The sequence below is a fragment of the Montipora capricornis genome, chromosome 12 (assembly GCF_036669925.1).
Source record: "Montipora capricornis isolate CH-2021 chromosome 12, ASM3666992v2, whole genome shotgun sequence".
NCBI classification, from domain to species: domain Eukaryota; kingdom Metazoa; phylum Cnidaria; class Anthozoa; order Scleractinia; family Acroporidae; genus Montipora; species Montipora capricornis.
The window spans coordinates 21,789,712-21,812,116 of record NC_090894.1 but is presented as its reverse complement, the minus strand read 5'-3'; the positions used below and the strand labels follow the sequence as shown (position 1 = coordinate 21,812,116).

General features: G+C 38.4%; 2 protein-coding genes across 8 annotated transcripts in view; both read right to left on the bottom strand.

Annotated features, from left to right (window-relative positions):
- Window positions 1-385: 385 nt before the first annotated feature.
- On the bottom strand, window positions 386-10,751 carry LOC138027973 (adenylyltransferase and sulfurtransferase MOCS3-like). 3 transcript variants are annotated; one of them, XM_068875606.1, is made up of 14 exons: window positions 10,639-10,751; window positions 9,439-9,583; window positions 8,931-9,023; window positions 7,225-7,345; window positions 6,566-6,640; window positions 5,843-5,884; window positions 4,933-5,008; window positions 3,471-3,579; window positions 3,305-3,367; window positions 2,536-2,699; window positions 2,281-2,328; window positions 1,707-1,803; window positions 1,413-1,520; window positions 386-878 (listed from the first exon to the last, which is right to left on the bottom strand). In XM_068875606.1, exons 1-14 carry the CDS (start codon window positions 10,723-10,725, stop codon window positions 640-642), a joined length of 1,467 nt encoding a protein of 488 aa, XP_068731707.1. In that variant the 5' UTR covers window positions 10,726-10,751; the 3' UTR covers window positions 386-639. The 3 variants fall into 3 exon arrangements, with proteins under 3 accessions (XP_068731707.1, XP_068731708.1, XP_068731709.1); XM_068875607.1 differs by having other exon boundaries at window positions 4,933-4,996; XM_068875608.1 differs by lacking the exon at window positions 3,305-3,367 and having other exon boundaries at window positions 2,536-2,708.
- A 1,596-nt stretch (window positions 10,752-12,347) lies between these two features.
- The window catches only part of LOC138026790 (RNA polymerase II-associated protein 1-like), a 27,226-nt gene continuing 17,168 nt past the window's right edge, over window positions 12,348-22,405 (bottom strand). For 3 of the 5 annotated variants that reach the window (XM_068874239.1, XM_068874240.1, XM_068874241.1), the window contains exons 13-28: window positions 21,578-21,899; window positions 21,373-21,444; window positions 20,525-20,634; window positions 19,948-20,146; window positions 19,730-19,792; window positions 19,543-19,617; window positions 18,707-18,855; window positions 18,403-18,606; window positions 16,630-16,755; window positions 15,658-15,821; window positions 14,944-15,076; window positions 14,461-14,626; window positions 13,898-13,992; window positions 13,518-13,596; window positions 13,372-13,434; window positions 12,348-12,580 (exon numbers count right to left, since the gene is read on the bottom strand). In XM_068874239.1, coding sequence (XP_068730340.1) covers window positions 12,413-12,580; window positions 13,372-13,434; window positions 13,518-13,596; window positions 13,898-13,992; window positions 14,461-14,626; window positions 14,944-15,076; window positions 15,658-15,821; window positions 16,630-16,755; window positions 18,403-18,606; window positions 18,707-18,855; window positions 19,543-19,617; window positions 19,730-19,792; window positions 19,948-20,146; window positions 20,525-20,634; window positions 21,373-21,444; window positions 21,578-21,899 — 2,188 coding nt within the window. In that variant the 3' untranslated portion in view covers window positions 12,348-12,412. Of the gene's footprint in view, window positions 12,581-13,175; window positions 13,275-13,371; window positions 13,435-13,517; window positions 13,597-13,897; window positions 13,993-14,460; window positions 14,627-14,943; window positions 15,077-15,657; window positions 15,822-16,629; window positions 16,756-18,402; window positions 18,607-18,706; window positions 18,856-19,542; window positions 19,618-19,729; window positions 19,793-19,947; window positions 20,147-20,524; window positions 20,635-21,372; window positions 21,445-21,577; window positions 21,900-22,405 lie in introns of all 5 variants that reach the window. The other 2 variants (XR_011127349.1, XR_011127350.1) reach the window with 2 other exon arrangements.

Sequence of the window (22,405 nt, the reverse complement as noted above, 5' to 3'; positions counted from 1 at the left end):
ATAAGAATAACAATAATAATAATAATAATAATAATAATAATAATAATAATAATAATAATAATAATAATAATAATAATAGTGGCAGAAACAGCAAAGTCTGGAGACCCATAGGACTTCATGAAATAAGCAATAATTTTTGTTCAGGGTCAGGGCAAGGTTCAAGGCAAAAATGCAGTTTTTGGCTCCAAAAAAACCTTAACACTTCCTGGTCACCTGTGACCAAAAGAATGATTTAAAGTACACCATCTCATATACCATAAGCCCATACCTCTTCCCAATCTTTTGGTAATAGAGGAGGAAAACACCATGAAACTTGGTGGGCTGTACTGTGAAATAGGACGAACTGAACAATATTATAATAAAAAGTGACAAATTGCAACTCACATAGCACCTCATTCTGTACTTTTAATAAAATATATCAATAATGTTTTTACTGGTAAATGACAAGCTAGAGGACATCTGCATTGGACTGACACAAAAAAGTTTCTTGTTTTGATAAGTTTGCAAATGAACCAAACAATGAAGTGTGGTCAAACTTGTAATTTAGATGTCCTTGTCCAGTGAATCACTTCCTTACTTGAAGTTTGTAAGCATGATTTAAAACCAGGCATTCATTACAAGTTAATCTCTGAGCTATAGCTAATAAATAGGAAACTCTTTGTCAATATGTTGAGCCCAAGCGTAAAGACCACCAGCAATGTCTTTGAACACAACATCAAAACTTCTACTCTCATCTATTGTATCTTGTTTGCTATCAGCTTGAAGAGATGAACTTGTCTCTTCCCTGGTTAACAGCTCTGTATAATCCCTATAAAACTGCTCTCTCAATATCTTCACTGCTTTTTGTGAATCATTTCCTTCTTTGCACAAGACATACACTGCCAAGAAAAATCACCAAAAATCTATGTCAAAATTGAAAAAGGTTATTCTGTATTGTAGGCACAGAATACCAATTAACCTACTCTATAACACATTGTTTCACATGTCAGATGCTGTATTTTTGGGGATCTGCACTGGATTTTCAATGGCTTACATAACTACCATCTGAAAATATTCAGATGGATATCTCACTTATATTGCATCTTTCATTTGTTAAACTGCTCAACATGGATCCAGCTTCTTGATCTTGCCTTGATGAAAAGGCTGTGTTACATTTAAAAAAAAAAATAAAGGCTACAATATCAAATACATGCCCCAGTTTCAATATTAAAAGTAGCAACGTTCTTACCTTCAAACATTACAGAACCATCCTGGGTACTAATTTAACCATTAATCTATTAACAAGGCCCATCTACATGTACTAACGAAAATTAATTACTAAAGTAGAATTTAAAATTTTGCAAAAGTTAGACAAGGAAAAAGTCTTTTAGTTTACAAAAGAAAGATTACAAATCTTCAGCTTTTACGCTCACCATTTACTGGTCTGAAGTTACATGTATTTTCCTCCTCTGCCAGTAGCAATAATGCTCTTTTTAGAATCTCATGACTCTCAGGATTACGGAGATGTTTCAATGGAATATCTTAAGGAGATGGTGTTAATGAAAAAAAACTGTGCATTTGTCAAAAAAGAAAAACTTAATTTACACCTATCAAGAGATTGCAAGTCTTGGATCAGATTTTAATATTTATAACCCACTTTGAGCCCAATCCCAATTAGCAACAGATTTGTTTCAGTTATATTTCAGAGGCATGTATTAAGAGGATACTCAAGGATTTAGGAAGATGGCAAATGTCTAACTCAACAGGTTCTCTCACATCAAGAAGGACATGAGGAGCACATTGGTCAAGGATCTCTTTATATTCCTGATGGATAACAAAACAGATAAAACAAAGATTACAAAATAATATTGCATGACTGAAATCCCCTTGGCTTCTTCTTAGTCAGTACAGTACATGTCTAGAAGTGAATGAGCAGAGATTGAAGGATGGTTAGACTGGTAACAAGGGAAGTGATGGAAGGATGGATACAAGTGTGAAGGAAGAAAAGGAAGTTGGAATCAACTTTTAGGGACAGGCAGAGAAAGGAAAAACAGGTCTGGAGAAAGAGGGGGTAAGGAGACAATCTAGCAGTACCTGTAGTTTACAGAGAGAGGTATGTAATGGAAGGAAATTGGGATGGGTTGAAGACATGGATGGTTAAAAAGAAGGACAAGGGAGAGAAACAGTCCATCTAGTAGGACACACAGTAAGTTGAGGACAAAGAGAGTAGGATAACTAGAAACGGATTGAGGAAGATGGGTGAGACGTTTGACAGAGGGTTGAAAAAATGAATTAACTCGCCTGAACAGAGATCCTTTCTTGTTTAGAAAGAAGTTTCAAGGACGGAGTCTGCAACAAATAAAAAGTCCATCATATTTGAGTGAAATATTCTATTCACCACATGGTAAAATTGCAATAAATTATTGACCAACTGTTAATTTAACAGCCCTTGGAAATCACATAAATGTACTGCACTTTTAGTAACCCACACATGCAAGTTATGACTATATGGTACCTGGTTACATATATTGTACATCAACATTCAACCATTCTTACCTTATCTGTAGCAGAAGCTCCACAGAAAAGCTCATAATCCTGTAGTTTATTTATAGTTGGATTATCTCCACAAATGGGACAACTCTGTTGCCTTTGTCGCAATTTGACTGTAAGGAACCTGCCTTCCAGTGCGTCGTAAACAAGCATCTTTTGACAAAATGATGCTGATAATACTGTTAAGGATGGAAACTGAAAATCCATGATAAAAATTTTAAAACTGGCCTTTCCAATTCATTAATTTTTACTGTCTAGTCAGTAGGAAGAGACTTTTTCTTTAGTGTAAACAGGAAGACAAGTCCTGCAGTTGACGTGAGGCCTGGCAACAGTTGCACAACTGTTTAAGCTCCTTGCATAATCTACTGACATATCAGAACAAGAATATATAATAGGCAGGTCAACAAGATTGTGTGATGCATTGTTCCTACTGGCTACCCAGAGATTCCAACTTGTGGAGATCTAAAATCTGGAGATTTTTTCCATCTGCAAATTCTTTTAACTTGCATGGGGATGCGATTTGAACTTACATTGGACCAAAGTGTTCAAAAGGTTCAAAGTCGTTTTTATCCGGGAGATTTGATGACCCATTTGGGAGACCGGGAGATTCGTTTCATATCCTGGGGAGACTCCCGGATAATCTGAGAGAGTTGGCATAAGTGCCTATCTCCAGCAATTAACACTGAGACCACACAGATAGCTACTAAGTTTTAATTTCTTGTTGTAAAATGTCCCACAGAAGCAAGAAGTTGTCAAAGTGTACATGTAAAGATACATTTTATTCCAACTGCAATCTTTATTGCCTCCAAAGCTTGCAGCGTTCCAATTATCCCTGGGACTAAATTTTCCAAAGCAAATGAGTCAATAATGCCACTAATCAGGGTGTAAAGTATGTCAGCTTGTCTTCCTTATCTGTCTGCACTAAGGCCAAATAGACATACCTGGACCCAGGACCCCAGAATCAGAGCAGTTCCCAACTGATTCTGGTGGAGGAGGACTAGGAAATAAGCAGCGGTAGCATGGTCCATCTGCATAGTTGTAAACAGTCAACTAAAAGAAATTGTATTATATTATTTATTTATTTATTATTATTATTATTATTATTATTAAGATGTTAGAATTCAACTCAAAGTGCAATATGAAGCCTTCTACTGAAGGAGGGAATGGAGTTAGTTTCTAAAAAAAAGCTATGGTGATATGCCAATCTCATTCCCAGGGTTCTCGCAATACTGGGAACGAGGTTGGTGGTATGCCTGTGGGTGTTTGAAACATGAGAATTTGGTGAAAATAACAAAGGTAACAAAACTGATAAACTGCTGAAATAAATTGAGTTGACACCTCCCTATGGCAGTCAATTTAATTTCCATTGATTCATCAACTCATTATTCCACCAAATTGTTGTGCTTCCAAGGGCACTATAGTGTCACTTTATAACTATTATCACTTCTTATTGGGGAGCAGGGAAGGCAAAGTGGTGAGAGCACTGGCCTCCCATCAGTGTGACCTAGGTTTGATTCCCAGAGCCGGTGTCGTATGTGGGTTGCGTTTGTTGGTTCTCTACTCTGCTCTGAGATGTTTTTCACCCGGTACTTCGGTTTTTCCCTCTCCTCAAAAACCAATATCATATGTATCGATTTGATTTCATTTGTGCATGACCCCACAAACTATTCAGATTTATATTTAACATTATCGTGTGAAAATAAAGTTCTATTTCTATTCAATATTTATTTAGTTATTTTATTTCTTTAGGAACCAGCCATTGCCTGTTTTCTGATGGAAATGTTCCTGCACATAATAATTCAATTATGTGACTGCTGCTTTTATTATCAATTTGTCACTGCTCTCAATAGTTGGGAAAACAACTGATGTTGTACTATGAGGTCACGTCGCCAGACGGGAAAATCTCTTGAAGAGCCTCAACCATGCTTACACAACACCCACCTACTAGAAGGGGGTACACAAAAAAGTTAGAACAAAAGGGACACACAATTAAACCTTAGTCCATTATTCCATGCAGCTATCATAGATGGATTAAGCTCTGTTCAGATTTTGGATAGGATGGAAAACTTGAGAACATGTAATGAAACCCTCTGGGATCTGAATCCTGTTAATATTTATGTGGGAGGGAAGTACCCCAACCACTATGTCATCCCTGTTCTCCGCAAGCCTACAGCACAGGGGAACCATCCATTCACCCTTGCTCAACAAGACTTGACATTGGTGAAAAGACTGTCTACTACACCCAGAACAAAAGGTTGCACCCTGAGGATTTTGGCTATTTTGTGACTACAGTACACATTTTTTTCATTTTACAAATAATAATTATTAGGCGCATCAATGTCAATGAGAGAACAAATACAAATAAATAACATAAAAGGTATGAAAATATTATTGTACATGTACCTGTCCCTCAAATCTCAAAGCACTACCAGAGACTAAAGGTTTACCAGCCATGACACAAGAATCACTGAGCAAATATCTCAAAAAGAAAGAAACTGATGTCATAAGCATCAACAATGTAATGCTTTTTATAGTTTACTGTAGCAATAAGTTTTCTTTATTTGTCAGTTAATAGACTTTGTTTTCATTCCCTTTAATATCTCAAACGATTAAAATAAGCAGTTATTTTTCAATGCTGAGCTTTAGTGAGAATTTTTAGTATTCACATCAACATTGTTTGTTTCACCTCAAATTTGTAAAATAATGTAATAACACTTCTGCTCATTTTGTTAAATTATAATGAATAACATCACTTGCCCAACAAGCTATACAGTCTTAGGGAGCTTTCCTTTTGTCAGAACTGGCTGGCCAGAACCATCAGTTTGCAAGAAATGCAACACTTTGAAAGAACACTAGCGTGAAAATCCCTCGCATTCTTCTGGCGGTATATATGTCATCCTCAAAGTGAGTTAATTTGAAGCCATTGTAGAGTTAGTCCTTCCAAATGCCAAGACTGGCTGGTCAGTTTTGTCAAATGGAAAGTGTCCTTAAACTTTCAAACATGCAAGATCCCACACACAATGAAACCAGATTGAAACGTTAATGTGAAAACAATATAATGCTTCTTGAGGCAGAGAATAACCAGGCATATTTATTTTAATTCATGAAAAAATCAGTAATGCACAGGAGATCGAAAGAAAAATGTAGTAGAAAAGAAGGAATACTGTAAATATAAACTTATCATTTCAGTATCCTAGAAGAGGAAAAAACAACTTCAAACTGGAAGTCTGCTGCATGGTACAGTTGTAGCTTAAGTTTTGGAGAGCTAGCAGATCTGGCAAAACAACAACATGCACACAACTGATCTTTATACCTTGTTGCCACATTATCTGTTGCATCTAAAACCACATCATAAGTTTGTTGATTAAGGAAAGTAAGCCATTTAATATTCACTCAGGCCACACTAAGTAGAATTGAATGGATACAATGATATCACTGTGGCTAACATACAGTTACAACTTGATTCAAACAGATTCAAACCAGAAGCATTTATTTGTTCATTCATTCCTTTATCTCTAACAAAGCCCAATTATTTATAGTTACATAACTAGAATTGCCAAGGGCAGAAGAGCCAAATGTGTTGTTACAATAATATTATAATTACAAGCCAATGCAGCCAGTAGTTTCTTCGTTTCTTCCCTCATGGTGTGTGTAACCAAAGGAGATTAAATCCTTCATGTAGCAAAAGGCACATATCACTGCAAATGCCAGCCATTTATTGCGCAGATTTTTCAGATCTTTGTGTTTTGTATCTAACAGGACGAAAAATCAATACAGAGAGATTCTTGCAATTCTCTCACCCTCTCCCTCTAACCCCTCCTGCATGCTCCATAAGAGGTTTGACAAGATTAACAGGAAGGCAAGGAACCTATTAACGGGCCATTGGCCAGGAGTTTCCCACCCCTCAGTGTATCTCATTGCCCAATGGGCGTTTTACAACCTTTAAACCACCAGTTCATAAGCTTATGAATTGTTGGGAATTGGTGACAAGTCTCCATCTTCACCTTACCAAAAAGAATGTAATTTAAAAGGATATTTTTCAATGATTTTTATGGCATTACTGCTTGTAAGCTGCATACAGTATGGTATACACTGCACAGAAGAGTTCAACCTAAAATGCAAAGTGAAAGCTAAGAAAAAACATAGCACAATGTCAACAGGGACATTGCAACACACTTTGATCTGAGGGAAGAGAGCTTAAAGGGATCAAAGAACCTACCCTTGTATAGAAAGATTAAGGCTTGAAAATGCCATTTTTCTTAATTTTATGAGAGGTTTCTCACCCAATAAAATCAAAGTGGAGCCATAAATTAACATTATTGTTGTAACAATGACAAAATTGAAACTTGGGGGGGGGGAGAGATTACTTTGGGGGTGGGGGGGGGGGAAGAGGTTACTTGGGGAGGGGCAGAGGCAGCCCTCAACTCTTCTCTTCCTGAAAAGTCTCCAGGAAAAAAAGCTGTTGTCATCAGATTTGTGCTTGCACTAACCTGCGATCATGACCTCCCTCCCTAAGAAGTACACCTGATCACAGGTTATGCTGACAGCCTGTCATCAGGTGCTTTTCTTTTATATTTTCACTTTTATGACCTTCGAGAGAAGTTCTTGTCTGCCCTCTCAAGTAAAAAAGGAACACCTGATCACATGCTATCCAAGGGATGGAGAAAATGTTAAATTTTGTTATTATTCACTTACTGATTTAGCTGTATTTTTATTGACTCAGCCTTGGAGATGTTTACTCTTTCTTCAGTGTGAAGAACTTGCCGATGCAAATTGCTCACTTCAACTGTATCATAATCCACAATTCCTATACAACCTGTAATTTTAATGAAATAATTAAAACTTATTCCTGAACTGCCTTGTCATAATCTAACCATTTTCTCTTGGCCATGCAACTGAACTGGCCAATGCTGTAGGATCTTCTTTTAGCAGTTTGGATTACATTCTAAGGCCTGTCAGAGTACTTAATAATATCTAGAATGGTGTCCACACATAACACCTGTAAATTTCAGGTTTGAGTTATGCTCTGAACACTATGTACAATAAAAATTTATTAAATATTTTATTAATAGTCCCCTGATAGCACTTTTCAATGATAACATATTAACATGAATTAACATGTGGACAATTTTGAAACCCAATGAACCACTTGTTGATTCTCGAAATGAATTTCAAACACATGTGGTTTGAAATCAATAACTTCAACATGTGTGTGTGTTTTGAAATCAATGCATTTCAAAAGCAAGAGCAAAATGGCTCTCATTCCAATCTTCGAAAAGCTGCCCATTTTCTTTTATTATGGGTAGAAACAGCACTGGCTACACAATCGTCTTCCTCCTCCCAGCTTTTAAGGGGTCAAAATCTGCTATTTACAGTCTCCATTCTGACACAGCTCACAGCCCTCACATGCTTCTGAGCAGCCAACAGGTGGCCTTGTGGTTTTAAATGTTTTCTTGCATTTGGAAACCCAGTGAAACACTCGCACAGGTTTTTGAAATATTACTAGTAAACATGAAAAAACAAACATTTCCAGCTGCATCAAAATTTCTCAGACAAGAAGAATATAATGATTACCAATAAAATTAACAGTAATCACTATTTTAAAAATCTGGAATTAATTTCAATTGAGATAAATTTAAAAGAGTACAGAGGTTCCTTAATAGATTCCATGTTCAAGCTGTGTTTGTTCCAGGTTTCCACCACTCTTGAAATTAAAAAAAAATATCCTTTGTCCAATAATTTTATTGTTGTCCTGTCCTGGGGAATGTTCAAGAGCAGAGTCCCAAGTATTTGGCTTTAAAATCTCAATGCAAGCATTGAGCTGATCACTAAAGTAGTAAGGTGGAAATACTACCATTGTGGCATTACTCCCAAGCACATCTAAGGAGGTGACGTGGTCCATTGGTTAGGGCATTGGGTAATTGCATGCAGTAGTCCCGGGTTGAAATTCCGTTCTAACCTCTGGTTTGGATTTGTTTCGGGTTATCCCAGATTGAACTCTACCGTGCTCTGTAAATAGCCAACTGGTTGTCTCCTCCCTGTTGGGGTTCTTGATCATGTATTTGTTAAGTTTGAAAAATTGTTTCTTTCAGATTATTAAAAAGTGGGCTGCCTGTGAACTAGCTTGATAGCTATTAGTGCACTTCCACTACCAACCAATATAAAAATAATAAAATAAATAAATAAAATAAGTAAAGAAATAATCTTCTTCACTTGCCATGTAGACAAAAAAAAATTGTCTGTACATCACCAGTTGGGATTTTTATCTGCCTGTTAATTTCATTTATTTACATAATCATTTTCATCCCACAGGAGGTCAATATTGAAAATGAAGTCTTGTTCATAACAATCGAAAAGTTCCTTTAAGTATGGATTTTTTTACAATTTAAATTATTTTTTACCTACTCCAGCTGCAGCCAAGTATTGAGCTGCAGGACACCCAAGTCCACCTGCACCCACAATAAGGACTGAAGCATTGCAGAGTTTTATCTGACCTGTTAAAACAAAGAAACACTCTTGTTGTGACTTAAAACAGCATACTTAACAGTAACTTCATTCATCACTTTAATGCCACCTTCTTCACGAGATTGTGCATAAATCAAGTGATTACCGGTAGTTGCACATTCATAAGCCTAGCCACAAGCATCTTTTAACACTGATTATAAAATGAAAAAGAGAGTGGGGTGAGGTGGGAGAATGCTTCAAGATAACAATATTAATATTACTAATGCTATAATTAACTATTCAGGGTTGTTGAAAAACAACTGACAGAAAATTGCGCAAGAAATCAAAGATCCAGCCACCACTAGTTGCAAGCTCAAGCCAGAGAACCTATTTCATATGTCATTTTACTAAATTAAATTTTGTTGTATCACAATACAGCAGCTTTGGTGAATTCTTTGCACAGACCTTTGACACCAATCTCAGGTAAGATCAGTTGTCTGCTATATCGTAAAATATCCTGGTTGCTAAGTCTTTCTTTCTTTTGTGAAGCTTCAGAACATGGGTGATCTAACCCTGCAGAGTATCCATTAGCTAACTTGTGTTCCCTCTCCTGAAAAGACATGAAAAACCTACATTGTTATTTGTAACATCATCAAAACATTTATTGGGGGTTGTAGAAGGGGGTGGTAACAAAACAGATCAAAGAAAAAAGACCCATAACACTGTTTCTCAATAGGCCTTTTGCATGCATGACTATGGCATGTGACCTTGTCAATCATAAAAAAATGGTTGTAGTACAAAATAGATGCCAGAAATGGAAAGAGCATGATGAAATTAGTAAGAATATCAATTTTGAGGCCACTGACATTTAGATGAGAGATTTTAGTTATTTTATCCCTTAAAAGTTAACTGAGATTTAAATCGAAAACAGCTGCTTGATGGCAACAGTGCACTTTTCAAAACTTTCAAACCACTCTAAAATCACGCACTCAAACAAAATTGAAATTCTTACTAATTTCATCTCACTCTTTCCATTTCTGGCAACTGTATCACAACCACTTTTTATGATTGACAAGGTCACATGGCATAGTCACGCAAAGGGCCTATTACTGGTGGACCTTTAAAGAAGCCCACCCTTCATGTCTGCTCTATATTCCTTACAGGGACTGCGATGCTCAGGGCTATCAAAAGTTTACATATTTCCCTGGAAGGTGAAGAGTGGCAATGGAGAGATTCAGCATCATGTTTATGGCAAATGTCACGTTAGAACTAGCACTTTGCAAAAATCAAAGCATCTTGTTTGATTTGAGCTGATTTATGGCCTGTCAGTTTCAGATATCAAGCAAATTGTCAAAATAGTGACACGAGTTAGCATAAGAGAATTTACATGTTTAAACAACGAGCAGCAACTTGGCGTTTGAACGTAAACCCGATACAAACTATATAATTTCTCTCGTGGGTATGTTAGTTGAGAAGGGGCAAAGTACGTAACGACAAATTATTTTTTTCTCCAAAGTTCTATCTTCATATAATGGCCAAGTGGTGTGCCGGAATATTTTTTAACTTCTGATAAAGAGCCACACTTGAAGGCAAGCCTTGCTTTTAGCTAAATATTTAGCTTAAAAAAAAGTTGCCTCGCTGAATTTCAAAAGCCATTATACTTACCTTCAGAGCTAATCGACTTTTTAACGATTCCAGCTCTAAAGATTTCCGCTCAATCTCCTGCCGAAGAAGATCCAACTCTTCCGCCATTTTAAAAGCTGGTGCTACATGACGTATCAAATGAACCGCTGAACAAATGTCATTCGTCCGCCAGATAACGTGCGGCAAACTATCACGGGTAGTGGGATTTCAGTTGGATTGGGAAAACGTTGATCAATCCATGATGGGCGTTCAAGAATAACTATTATTCATGAACGACAATATCGAATTACCCTCCCACTTATTTGTGTTGATAATCATTGTTGTAAAGAGCATTTTGAAAATATACAAGTGAAAAATTCATTTTATAACCAATGACATTTTTTGACTCATGCTTTCAAAACGAAGCCAGGAGATTGAAAAAAAGCATTCCTGGCTCATTCCTCTGTTCAGCGTAAAGGCGGCCGTGGATAGAACGGAAACAGAAAGCGGTCACCAGAAAGGCATGTTGGCAAGGTAAAGGCGTGTTGTAAAGGAAAAGGCATAAACGAGTGGTTGATGTGTTTTTGAGCAGAACGTTAGTGTAACTTGTAGTTTAACTCTCATCTCTATTGTTTTTTTTTTCTACTTTCCCTTGAGATTGCTTCGATTAGCTTGATAGCCACCTGCCAGTTTCAAGTTGTTTGCAGTTTTCGGCCGCTGATCGATTGTCGATTGTGAAAGGGAACCTCCACTTGAACAAAAAAATCATTTTAAATCACAGGAAATAACTGTTACAGTCAAGTCAATTTAAAACATTTTCAAAGAAAGCGTTTGCATTCGAAAGAAATAAGTTTTAGAATCGCCTATTTTGCGGTCGCCGCCATCTTGAACAAGTGTGACTTGTTACGGTTGCCCTATTGTTATTAGACAGAAGCTCTTTGTGTCAGAACAATAGGGCAACCGTAACACGTTACAATTATTCAAGATGGCGGCGCCCGCGAAATTTGAAAGTGAAAATAAGCGATTTTAAAACCCACTTTTCCTGATATAAACAATTTTTTAAAAGAAATTCCGCACAAATTTGTTTGTAGACATAATTTCCTCCGATTTAAACCTATTCTGTATTAAGAGTGAAGGTTCCCCTTAAAGCTGATGAGGTAAAATGAACCTCAAGCTACGTGGTCCCTTGGCAGGCACCCACGAAAAAGGAGAAAAAAAAATGGAGCAAGAAGTTAAGACTCCCTAAGGATAGCTAGGGTAGTTTGGATAATTCAATTGTCTTTCAACATGTTTTAGCAGATCCCGCGAAAGAGCTATAGAAGGTTTCTCTGGAATTTTACTAGGTCAAATAATCGGAAAGGACGTTCTCAAGAATCATGAGTACGAGCTTCTAATTCGATTAATAAAGGATCAACAAAAGGATAAATGTGCTACATTTTGGGTCTAACTCTTCGATCCTTCGAAACAGGAAGGGTGCCTGTAGGCTGAAGGAGAGAAAGTCAGATGTGAATGGGGTTATTTTCTAAAGAAATTGTGTTGCTTCGTAGGTGGGTAGAGAAACACGAAACCTTAGTTCTACGAAACGAGTTGATAAAGGGAACTTAACCACCGGAACTGACGTTTCGAGCCTTAGCCCTTCGTTCGAACGAGAGAGTGATCGAGTGTGTCGACGGTCGACACGCGCGGAACGGAAACATGAAAGCAAAAGTACAATGAAAAACGGGTTAATTGACAACTAATGTGACGCATAATTCATTGACCGGTTACTTTATTTATAGTATAAATAACAATTCTTCGATTATTTTAGTGTATTAGTTTATACCGCTGAAAGTGTCTGGTACATTTGTCTGCAGTCTTCCAAACTGTCTCGATTTCTTAACAAAAGTTGCTTGTCAGCTGGTAAGTTGGTAAATTTTTCAAACGGATGGACAGACGAACTTGATAAAGATGGCTTGTAGTAATGCAAAATATCGTGGCGAATATTCTGAGAAAAAATTAATGAAAGAATGATTAAAATAGCAAACAAATAAAGAGATTTGGTCATCGATGATGATTCGGTCACACTCGGGAAAAATCCGGGTCCCCCGAACAGTAGTCGTACTTAGATTCCGATAATCAGTTCGGATGCTCAGCCACTGACTAAGCTACTGAAACAGAAGACTTGTGGGAGCTTGGTTAGGACCATTTTCGCAAATAAAGGAGATCGTTCAAACCCAGTATATACAACAGTTACTTGAAGGTGATATAGTTTCGACTCCTGTTCACTGAGCACTTGGATTTTTTATTTTTATTTTTATTAACTTTGCCAGTCAAGCTGGCAGAGCGTCACAACAGCTTGCGCCAATTACTGTAGCCCCTTTTTTTACCCTCCCAACCATGATACACAACAGAAGACAGACCACAACATCTTCATTCATCAGCGACAGCGCAAACACTCTCGCCCATGTTCAGATCCCACTCGCTAAGCAAGCTACAAATTCACCACTTGCTTGACAACAACTGCGCGAACAAAATGAACTAAATGCACGCACAAAGGCACGCAAGCACGAATTCGCGGAAGCGCGAACAAAGTTACGCACCTGCGAACAAACACATGGATGCAGCCACACCCACAAACGAACCCACCAGCACGCATCCGAAGGAGCAAATTAAAGAGTGGGAAACAACGCCCTGTAGGTCTGGAAAAAGTTTGTGTTTTGTCCCATTAGAAAACGAGTTAGCTTAATCGACAAATACTGTGAAATCAAGCTACCATAACTCTTTTGCCTAACCTACCTCATTTTGCACCAAAAGAACTTGCTTCAAAAAAGCAATCTTCTTTTTCAGCCCACTTTCATCCTAAATGACAAAAAACAGCAGGGAGAACGGGATGAAATAACGTCATAGTTCAGCTCACAGACAACGCAGTTTTTAAGACTTACCGAAGGGTCGATTCTTTGGAAAACAAACGAGTTTACATGATGAACAGCGATGAGATAAAACAAAGGAGACCACAGAGGCCTGAAGGGAAAAAACAAACAATCAAATGCGAAAGAAAACTCTTATGCCGGTGCGAGGAATTGAGAGTAATCTAAAAATCAAGCTTTGTCTCCGTAACCTTGGAGGTCAGACGGTTTGATATGCCTCCAAAGCCCTTCCGTTCTTCTGGAATATTCATTCTCTTTTTTGTTTCACAAAAATTGACAGGGGTATCCTGAGAACAACATTCCCCACGTCGGTTGCAAATGCACTTCAGTTCATTTGTTACTTGAACGAGTCAGCAGAAGTAGCCTTGGTAATACTGTTACAAACAAGGACTTGCCTGACTCCTTGTGTCGCCAGAGTGCGGAGATACAGCGCGAGTAAAGCCTGATTCTGTTCAACTGGATAAAGAAATTCCTCCATAGGTATGGGCAGCTGAAATGGCAAACACAACGTGGATCTTACGCCGAAATCATCACAGCAGCAGTAGCTCTTATCCCGGATTGGGTGTGGCCCTAAAAAAAATCTCGGGTGCCATGACATTTGGATCGTTTTAGATCGTTTCGGCCCCCGCATGTAACTTTAGTTTCCGATATGTTTGTTTGTTAAATTAGGTTCTCTAGTGCGTGGGTGTATTCAGAAAAAACGCATTCAGTTCAACAGCCACCCTTGACTTGACAAAAAAAGCAAGGTGACACACCCTAACACTAACCCAGTAAAAAGGTTGTGCGCATGCGTGATGTGTTGGCCAAACCGGGTTGGTGTCATATGGTGTGTCAATTGACTTGCTTTTTTGTTTTGTTTTTCAATCATGACTTGGTTCGTTCGTTAGATATTGTAAATGAAGGTAAAAGCAACGCAGGAGACAAAAACGCGGGGAATCGGTATTCTTTCAAACTTCACCTGGTCTAAAGGAATCGACAATGCTCTTAGAACGCCAACATGTTCTTCCCAAACAGCCTTTCGAAATTTGATGTCGTGTCTCTGTGCTAAGGGAAGAATTAAAAAGCAGGCAAACAATGGGTCACCAAACGAAACTGCGGAGAACTGGGCAAGCAACGAGGCGTATCTGCAACAAAAGAAGGAAAGAGAATATCAGAAAGCACAACAAGAGATAAGATGCGTGGCTTTGGGGCACTTTCGAGCCGAGGGTGGGTGGGTATTTCAGTCACCAGAACAAGACAGTCGACGTTTCGAGGCAAATCTGCTAATGCTTCGGACCACGAGAGAAACAGGTGATCGCGCGCGTGAAAGCTGACCGCGGCAATGAGACGCGACGCGCGGGCGGGCAGCACGTAACAGAAAAACTTGCAAGTTATCAAGGTGCAAGTGGTATCAATAAACACATCAACTATTTCGCGAAAACAAATTATGTCATTAACTTACAAATCGTAGAAAGACGTCAGACCAGGAATTGAAGAGTTGAAATCGAGCTGCTTAAGTTTCGAAGGACTTGTGTATATCCGCAAGAGAACTGATAAATAATCGTGGACTTCGCTGTTAAAAAACAAATCATTTCCTGTGAAGAGATAAACAATAGGCCGTTTTCATAATCCCACTTAATTGGGGAGAAATCGAGATTTTAACGTTCTCTCCTTCATTCTTTGCCATGAATTAGCCCCGCTATGAATAAGAGATTGACAACTGTATATGTGAAAATGTACTTAGCACCAACAGGGTCGCCAATTAAAACGAAATTTGAAATTTTGGTTTTCAAAGCGCTGGGAAAACTAAAAGACTTGGAGGAAAACCAAATATTTCCCCCAACTATGGCTACTCATTCTTGAAAAGAAACTTAGCCTTACTTGTAGAAAGCCAGTTCTTTCAGCCATCTATAACTCTATCCATTAGAATTTTCTCACAATGATTACTGTTAGCTTGGAAAGTTAGAAGCGGAAGTCACAACTAACGGAATTCCACTTCCGGTGATTTCATGTTAAAGAAAAAAATAAGGGAAGTCGATAACTCAATGCCGGGATCATTGGCTGGTTGCTAGTCGTTAGTCTAAATGTCTGAATACATGCGGAACAAATTTAAAGATTATTCAAAAACACGAGAAAAAAGCAGTTAAAAAATTCTCGGCAATTGAGTTTTCCTTACCTGTCAGAAAGACACACATAAGCCTGGCAATTCGAGATGCCATGGAAACATGACGTAAGCAGGAAGGCCGCCACTGCTCGAGCATGAGCACAAGTTTTAGTGTCCTAGTTACTATGGAAACGGCAGTTTCGGAAATAGTATCAATGTCCTTGCCTTTCATTTCACTTGAAAAAGATCACAAGACACAAAATTAACAAGATGACATTTTGAAAGCTGGACTTGTTTATTTTCTTAGGGTTATCAATGTTGTTACAATGAATAGCTTTTGATAGAGGTGAGTTCCGTAAAAACGAAACCAAAGTAGTTGTATAAGCGAACCACAACCGGTGCTCAGAATAAAATAAGCTGATCAAAACGAAAATAAAATACCTGCAGCCGGCGCAAACCGCGGGAAAACAGATACGAGCTGGACTTTGTGTCCGACTGGTTAAGAATGTGGTGCGAGTTTTTAAAGCCATGACGGAGCAAAACAAAAAATGACAAAGAAGCAACCAGGTAGTTGGGGACTTTATAATATACGAAGGCGACGTCCACGAAAACACCACCTCAAATATAACTTTGCACCATCGTAAGTCTCGCCCGCGCTCCATGACCCAGGGCCAATATTTTCCTGTCCGGCCCGACCTTAACTCAGTCAATAAGCATTTTATCACATGGGCTCTTTACACTATGTATGAGCACTCAAAAGATGAAGTATGGACAAAACAAGTAACAAATTATCTGCACAGAAAATTGATCTAATATGTTATTTGCATTTGCTTTTTCTGGCTGTAAGTAACTTGGATGTTAAAAAGCGACGAAATCCTCTAAAATTGCATCGCGGGGAGCAGCATGTGTTCCTAGCAGGGCCATACGGAAAAAGCCGTACGGCCCTGCTCGCGCTAATGTGTACGGCCCTCATTCGGGCAATATCCCAAGTTTTATAACGAAAGAGTGCTCGGGAATGACGGGCTATATGATAATCTTACTTACACGCTTACTGCCTGGTTGTGTAAATCCACAACTGGAAGGAACATCCAGTCAGCTGGCTGCAGAGGTTCCGTACAGGGGGGCAAAAGAAATGATTGAACGCGACGGACATGGTGAAGAGTTAGTGATCTGACAAATCAAACTTCAATTAGACAAGATTTTCATATCCTTTACCGAATTGTTTTCCTCAGGAAACAAATTGTCCTAATTTTACTTGATATATGAATCGTACTGTTGAGGAATGCTGAAAGAACAACAACAAATAATTTAAAGTGCACCTTAACGCAGATATTTTTAATCTACGATATTGATCTCCCCACCGAAAGAAAACATATTTGACGAATCTTGCCTCAAAATTTCGCTTTTTATCTGCAAAGTTATCAAAACTAGCAGTAATAGACCGAATGCATAAATGGCGGCCAAAAAAATATTCTTTTGTTTATGTGCTAATTCGCCTCACTAGCCTCGTTTGCATGGACAAAATACAAAAGAAAGGTTGCCTGAGAGCGAGGCTAGTGAGTCTCATTAGCACATAAACAAAAGAATACATTTTTGGCCGCGATTCATGCATTCGGTCAATTTGGACCCACGACCGTGATGTGAGAGGCAAGGATCTATTCTTTACGTCACAAATTGCTCTGCAGTACAAAATTTCTTTGAAAACAGGAATGCAAAGCAGTTTGTGACGTAAAATCGAGAATAGACCCATGCCTCTCGCATCATGGTCGTGGGTCCAAATTACCACTAGTTCTGCCAAGTGTACGTGGCATGTACGGCACAGAAAGCGCAAAATTCTGGGTAACAATGGTGACGTACATGTATGTTTGCTTGGGATGGGGAGATTTATATTAGGAACAGCAAATATTTGAGTTTTGGTGCACTATAAGAAAAGATGTCCTCAACTTAAATTGCCCCTGTGACCAAAAAATCAATTCATATTTTTCTTTGGATTTCAAAACTATGTTAACAAAACACTAAGTGACCCACGTTTTAAGCCTTGATTTCAAAAAGACACCTCTTTATTTTAACTGCAATTTTCCTATTTAATGGTCCGCCATTACTAACATTATGTTCTTGAGAGAGCTGGATCGAGGAGAAAATGACGTCAAAGGCTCACTAGTTTAAGAATGCAATACGTGTGTACGCCGCAGAATTAATATGCAGCACGGGGGTTTTGTGCTTTCAGACTTTCAAACTCACGCTTTGCATATATAATAAGCTGCGTTCACACGCTGACATTTTAAGCTAGTGAGCCTCTGACGTCACTTTTCCCTGGATCCAACCCTCTGAGGTCCAATCGGTCAGTTTTGAACGTGAGTAATGGCGGACTCACAAAGTTTACACTCAAAGTAAACGGCCTTTGGATAAAAATCAAAGCTCAAAATTTTGCCAGTCAGGTGTTAAGTAAACACACTCTCAAAATCTGAAGGAAAAAAGGAAGTGGTTTTTTTGATCACAGGGGCACTTTAAAAAGCATAGAAAGTGTGAGAGTTAAAGTCGTTGACTTTTTTTCCTCGTCACGAAAGATAGAAGATAATTTACTATTTTTAACTTTCCTAAGACGTCATTTTGAAGTGGGAAAAGGAGACACACGACATTGGCGGAAGAGTTCTTAATTTGTAAGCAATCGAAGTTTATTCTGGTTCGACTAACGCAACTGGTTCCCTCCAAAGGTCAAAAATGTGTCAGTCTCCAAGAACCAAACCCAATTCGTGCAGATCATCCGAAAAATAAAATAATGTAAAAGATCTCTCGTGAAAAGGTTGCTTCACACACCTAGAAATGTCCAAAGCACGTCCTGTGCCCTGCAAGGAACTCACAAACATGGATCTGATAGAAGGCAAGTTCTTATGCGCCTCTGCAATGAGCTCCCCTCTGGTCACCGTTGCAGTGTCATATGTACTTAGCATGGGAGGGGTGACAAGGGACATTTCTGATAGGTCCTCAGTGACATCAACGGTTGAGAGTCCTTCATTTCCGCTAAAAGAAAAAGAAAATGAGAAAATAACAGGAAATTTTACAATCAATTTGTTTTGTGGGAGCTGAACAAAGCATATGCACAAAACCTTTGTTGACTCACCACAAAAACTTAGAATGGAGTAAAACAGTTGAGAGCAGGTCAAAGGCATAAAACTCATCTCCAGGAAGGATCTTGGCAAACAACAAAAGGGCAACTTCATGCAACAAAGGAATAATGTGGGCAAAGTCGGCCACATCCGTCAATTCTACCTTTAAAAGGAAAACAAATTTTGCGCTTCTTTTGATTCTACTTCTCCTTGCGTGTATGTATTGTCCACGGGAAAACTTGGGTTCCGATGTGTTCACCAAAGAGAAGTCCTGTTTGATGGGATTAAGGCCTGGATGGGTGCCAGGTAATCTAGAAATACCCCATTATTAACCTAGTTCCCAAGACCTCTCCCAAGGGGGACTGGGAATGAGGTTGCCCCATGATGTAGGCTTGTGGGTAGTCAGGCTAATGTGGTTACCATCAACCACACTTCCAACCCCAGCCAACCTGCCTAAAACCTAGACCTTGACCATGAGATTTGTACATGTATGGGCTGTGCTTATCTCATTCTGATTTGAAGGCTTTTCTCTGGGCTTCCTCCTTTAAGTAAAGTGACTCCCACATAATAACATTTAGCTTTGGGTGCTGCCTGCAAAGATCATGCAAGGTCCATATAGCAGCTGCCTGTGGAGGAACCTTACATACTTTAGGCCTAATCTTGTTGAGCTATGAAAGCTGCACCCTTGCGATTCAGTTCCTCAACTGACAGGAGGGTGATTAGTGCATGTCAATCATCATCATATTGTTATCATCATCGTCATCATCGTCATCATCATCATAATCATAAACAAGATGGTGTAAATAAAAGACCATGATTCAAGTGGAATGGGGAAAATTAAAATTCTTACTTCATTGTATGCCAATTTCAGCAAATAATACAGCAGGTGATGTTCTTGACGAAAGAAAAAATAAATGCCAACTTCCTGAAAAACAAAAAGGCAAAGAAATGCACACAAAAATGGCATTTAAAAATGTTTACTGAAATCTGGAAATTTCTGACAAGACCAAAACAGAATACAACAGATGCATACTAACCGATGATTTTACAACAAGTTTCAAATACTTGACGATAGCCTCCTTGCACAGAACAGTTGAAAACTGGAATATACATACAAAAAAATTACATACATTTACTAAATTCATCAATAATTTAAGAGTGACAGCAAACACTAACTCATTATTTAAGTCACATGCATATTTATTATGCTTGTACAATTGTCAATATTGTTAAATAAATTTAAAATGCATTTTACCTTTGGGGCAATTCCTTTGTGTTGTTTGGCAACTTGACAAAAAAGTTGAAGCAAGGAGGACGTAAAGCCAACCAATTCTTTCACACTGACTTTTAGAGACTGTGTCCCAGGCTTCCTATGAAGCTTGAATGGCCCATAATCTGGAAGGCTAAGGATAGCCTTTCTACAAAGGTTTGGCCCTCTGGCATCATATGACAAGCTAAGGTAGACAAAACATGTAACTTTATCATTACATTTAAATTTTTTACGTTTTGAGCTAAGACACACGCAAAAATAACACAATTCCCAGGGGTGCATGGATGGCACAGTGGCGAGAGCACTCACCTTCCACCTATGTGGCTCAGGTTCGATTCCCAGATTCAGTGTCACACGTGGGTTGAGTTTGTTTGTTCTCTACTCTGCACCGAGAGGTTTTTCCTCGGGTACTCCGCTTTTCCCCTCTCCTCAAAAACCAACATTTGATTTGATTTACTTGTCCCCAGTTAGTGCTAGAAGACACTTAAATAAAGTTCCTTTCCTTTTTTCCCAGAATTATTCAGCTCCTTTTTCAAAGCAAATACAAATCTTGCACTCTAACCTGATTTCCGTAAAACAAGAATCCAAGACTTCTGAGTTGATTAAGGGAAGAAGCACATCATTGGCCAAGTGCTCCAACTGTTGAAGAATTTCTACAGGGGAGTGGAATGCCTGTGATTAAATAAAAGAGAAACAGGATGCTTAAAATAGATACGTTTCAGAGTACCACAAGTAAAGTCACACACAAATTCTCTTCTTCACAGATTTCCAAGGTTTTTTCCGACAACTGAACGAGGTTTTGTTAAAAAAAAATGAAATTTCAAATTTGCGCCCAAGAAATTTAAAGGGGAACCAAACATTTCGAGGGTACTCCCTCTTAATCAGTGGTTTGAAAGCAACTGAAAAAACCACTGATGAAGAGGGAGTACCCTCGAAATGTTTGGTTTCCTTTAAATTTCTTGGGCGCAAATTTAAACTTTCATTTTATATTCATGCGAATTATTTCACATCACAGTTTCTTCGAAGTTTCTTAAAGCCTCTTTGTAAATCAAAGAGAACCTCTGGAACTAAACAAAGCCCAAAAACCATAACCATGTGCCCTGTTATGGATGAGTGAATCAGTCAATCAATGCAAGGAATGCTTGTTTGGCTGCAAACTATTCACATCTCTATGTGATGCGTGGTAGTGCCATTATCTTTTGTCTAAGCTCTGAAATTCAAAATTCTCCATGCAATGACAGAACATGCAGATTGAGAGGCTGCTGAGCTGACCACAATCGAAATATTGCACCTCAAAACAAATGTGAAGAGACACTTACAAAACATGACTGCTTGTAAGAAAAGATAACTTATTTTATTGTCCTCTTAAGCAAAGATAAAGATTTATTGAAAGTTACAAAGTTAACTCACCTGGTCAGGTGACAATGAATAGAATGCAGTTAAAGCAGCAACAGCCCCAGAAAGAAGGCAAAGGCTTTCAGACTAAAATCATGAGAACAGAAAAGATAGAAAACACACATGTAAGTAGTCCATAACTCACATGCAACATGACAGCTTTTTGTGAGGAAAAGTGTAGAGGAAATAATTTCCTGCCCCACTTCAACTCAACACGTACCTGAATTTCAAACTTATTACACTCCAAGATCTCCTTAATCCACTTGGTGACACATCCAACAATCAGAGGCAGGAATCCAGTCACATGACTCCAGTTGAGAAGCAGTGAGGCCAGTGCTACGTTCCTGTTATCCTCCTCTTGTTCAGAGACATTTTTTTGAGACTTTTGGTCAGTACCTGTTCCAGCAGCATAAATGACAGCTTCCACGAGGCCAAACATTGCCGAGGCACAAGAGAGCTCTGATCTTTCTTCTGGTGTCTTTGCAAAAATTGACAGAGACTGAATGGCTTGCATGTGTTCAATGAAAAATGAATACAACTCCCTACGAGAAGATAAATTTTGATCAGCCAACAAAGAAAATAGCTTCATTATAAGGACAAATATTATTCAACGAAACACCGAAACAGCGAAATGAAGCACGAAAACAACATGTATGAACCCACCATACATTGAGTACTAACTGACAAAGGTTGGATTTGAGATTAAATATCATTTTAGGCCTTATTACATGTAGGCCTAAAATGTTATTGCTCCTAATCTCAGTCTTAATCTGAATCCTAATCTTTATCTTAATGAATTAGGAGCAGTAACGTCTTCGGCCTAATTAGGCCTAAAACAATATTTAATCTCAAATTCAACCTTTGTTGGTTAGTAATCAATGAATGGTGGGGTCACACATGGTGTTTTGGTGTTTTGGTGCTTTGTTTCGCTGTTTCGTGGTTAAGTAATGCCCTAATTATAACGCTATCTACAAAAAATTTCATCCCTTGAAAAGCACCATCCATTGCCATCTCTAAACAAGGCCCAGATTCCAAATTTCAGTCCTTT

What these genes read in the sequence shown, in the direction of transcription:
- LOC138027973 (XM_068875606.1), bottom strand. Translation starts at nt 10,725, where the DNA reads ATGGCGGAAGAGTTGGATCTTCTTCGGCAGGAGATTGAGCGGAAATCT. An exon ending in CTTGGCTGCAGCTGGAGTAG is followed by an intron (nt 7,346 to 8,930) that starts GTAAAAAATAAT and finishes TTAAAATTACAG; the next exon opens with GTTGTATAGGAATTGTGGAT. An exon ending in TTCTGGGGTCCTGGGTCCAG is followed by an intron (nt 3,368 to 3,470) that starts GTATGTCTATTT and finishes TGGAAAATTTAG; the next exon opens with TCCCAGGGATAATTGGAACG.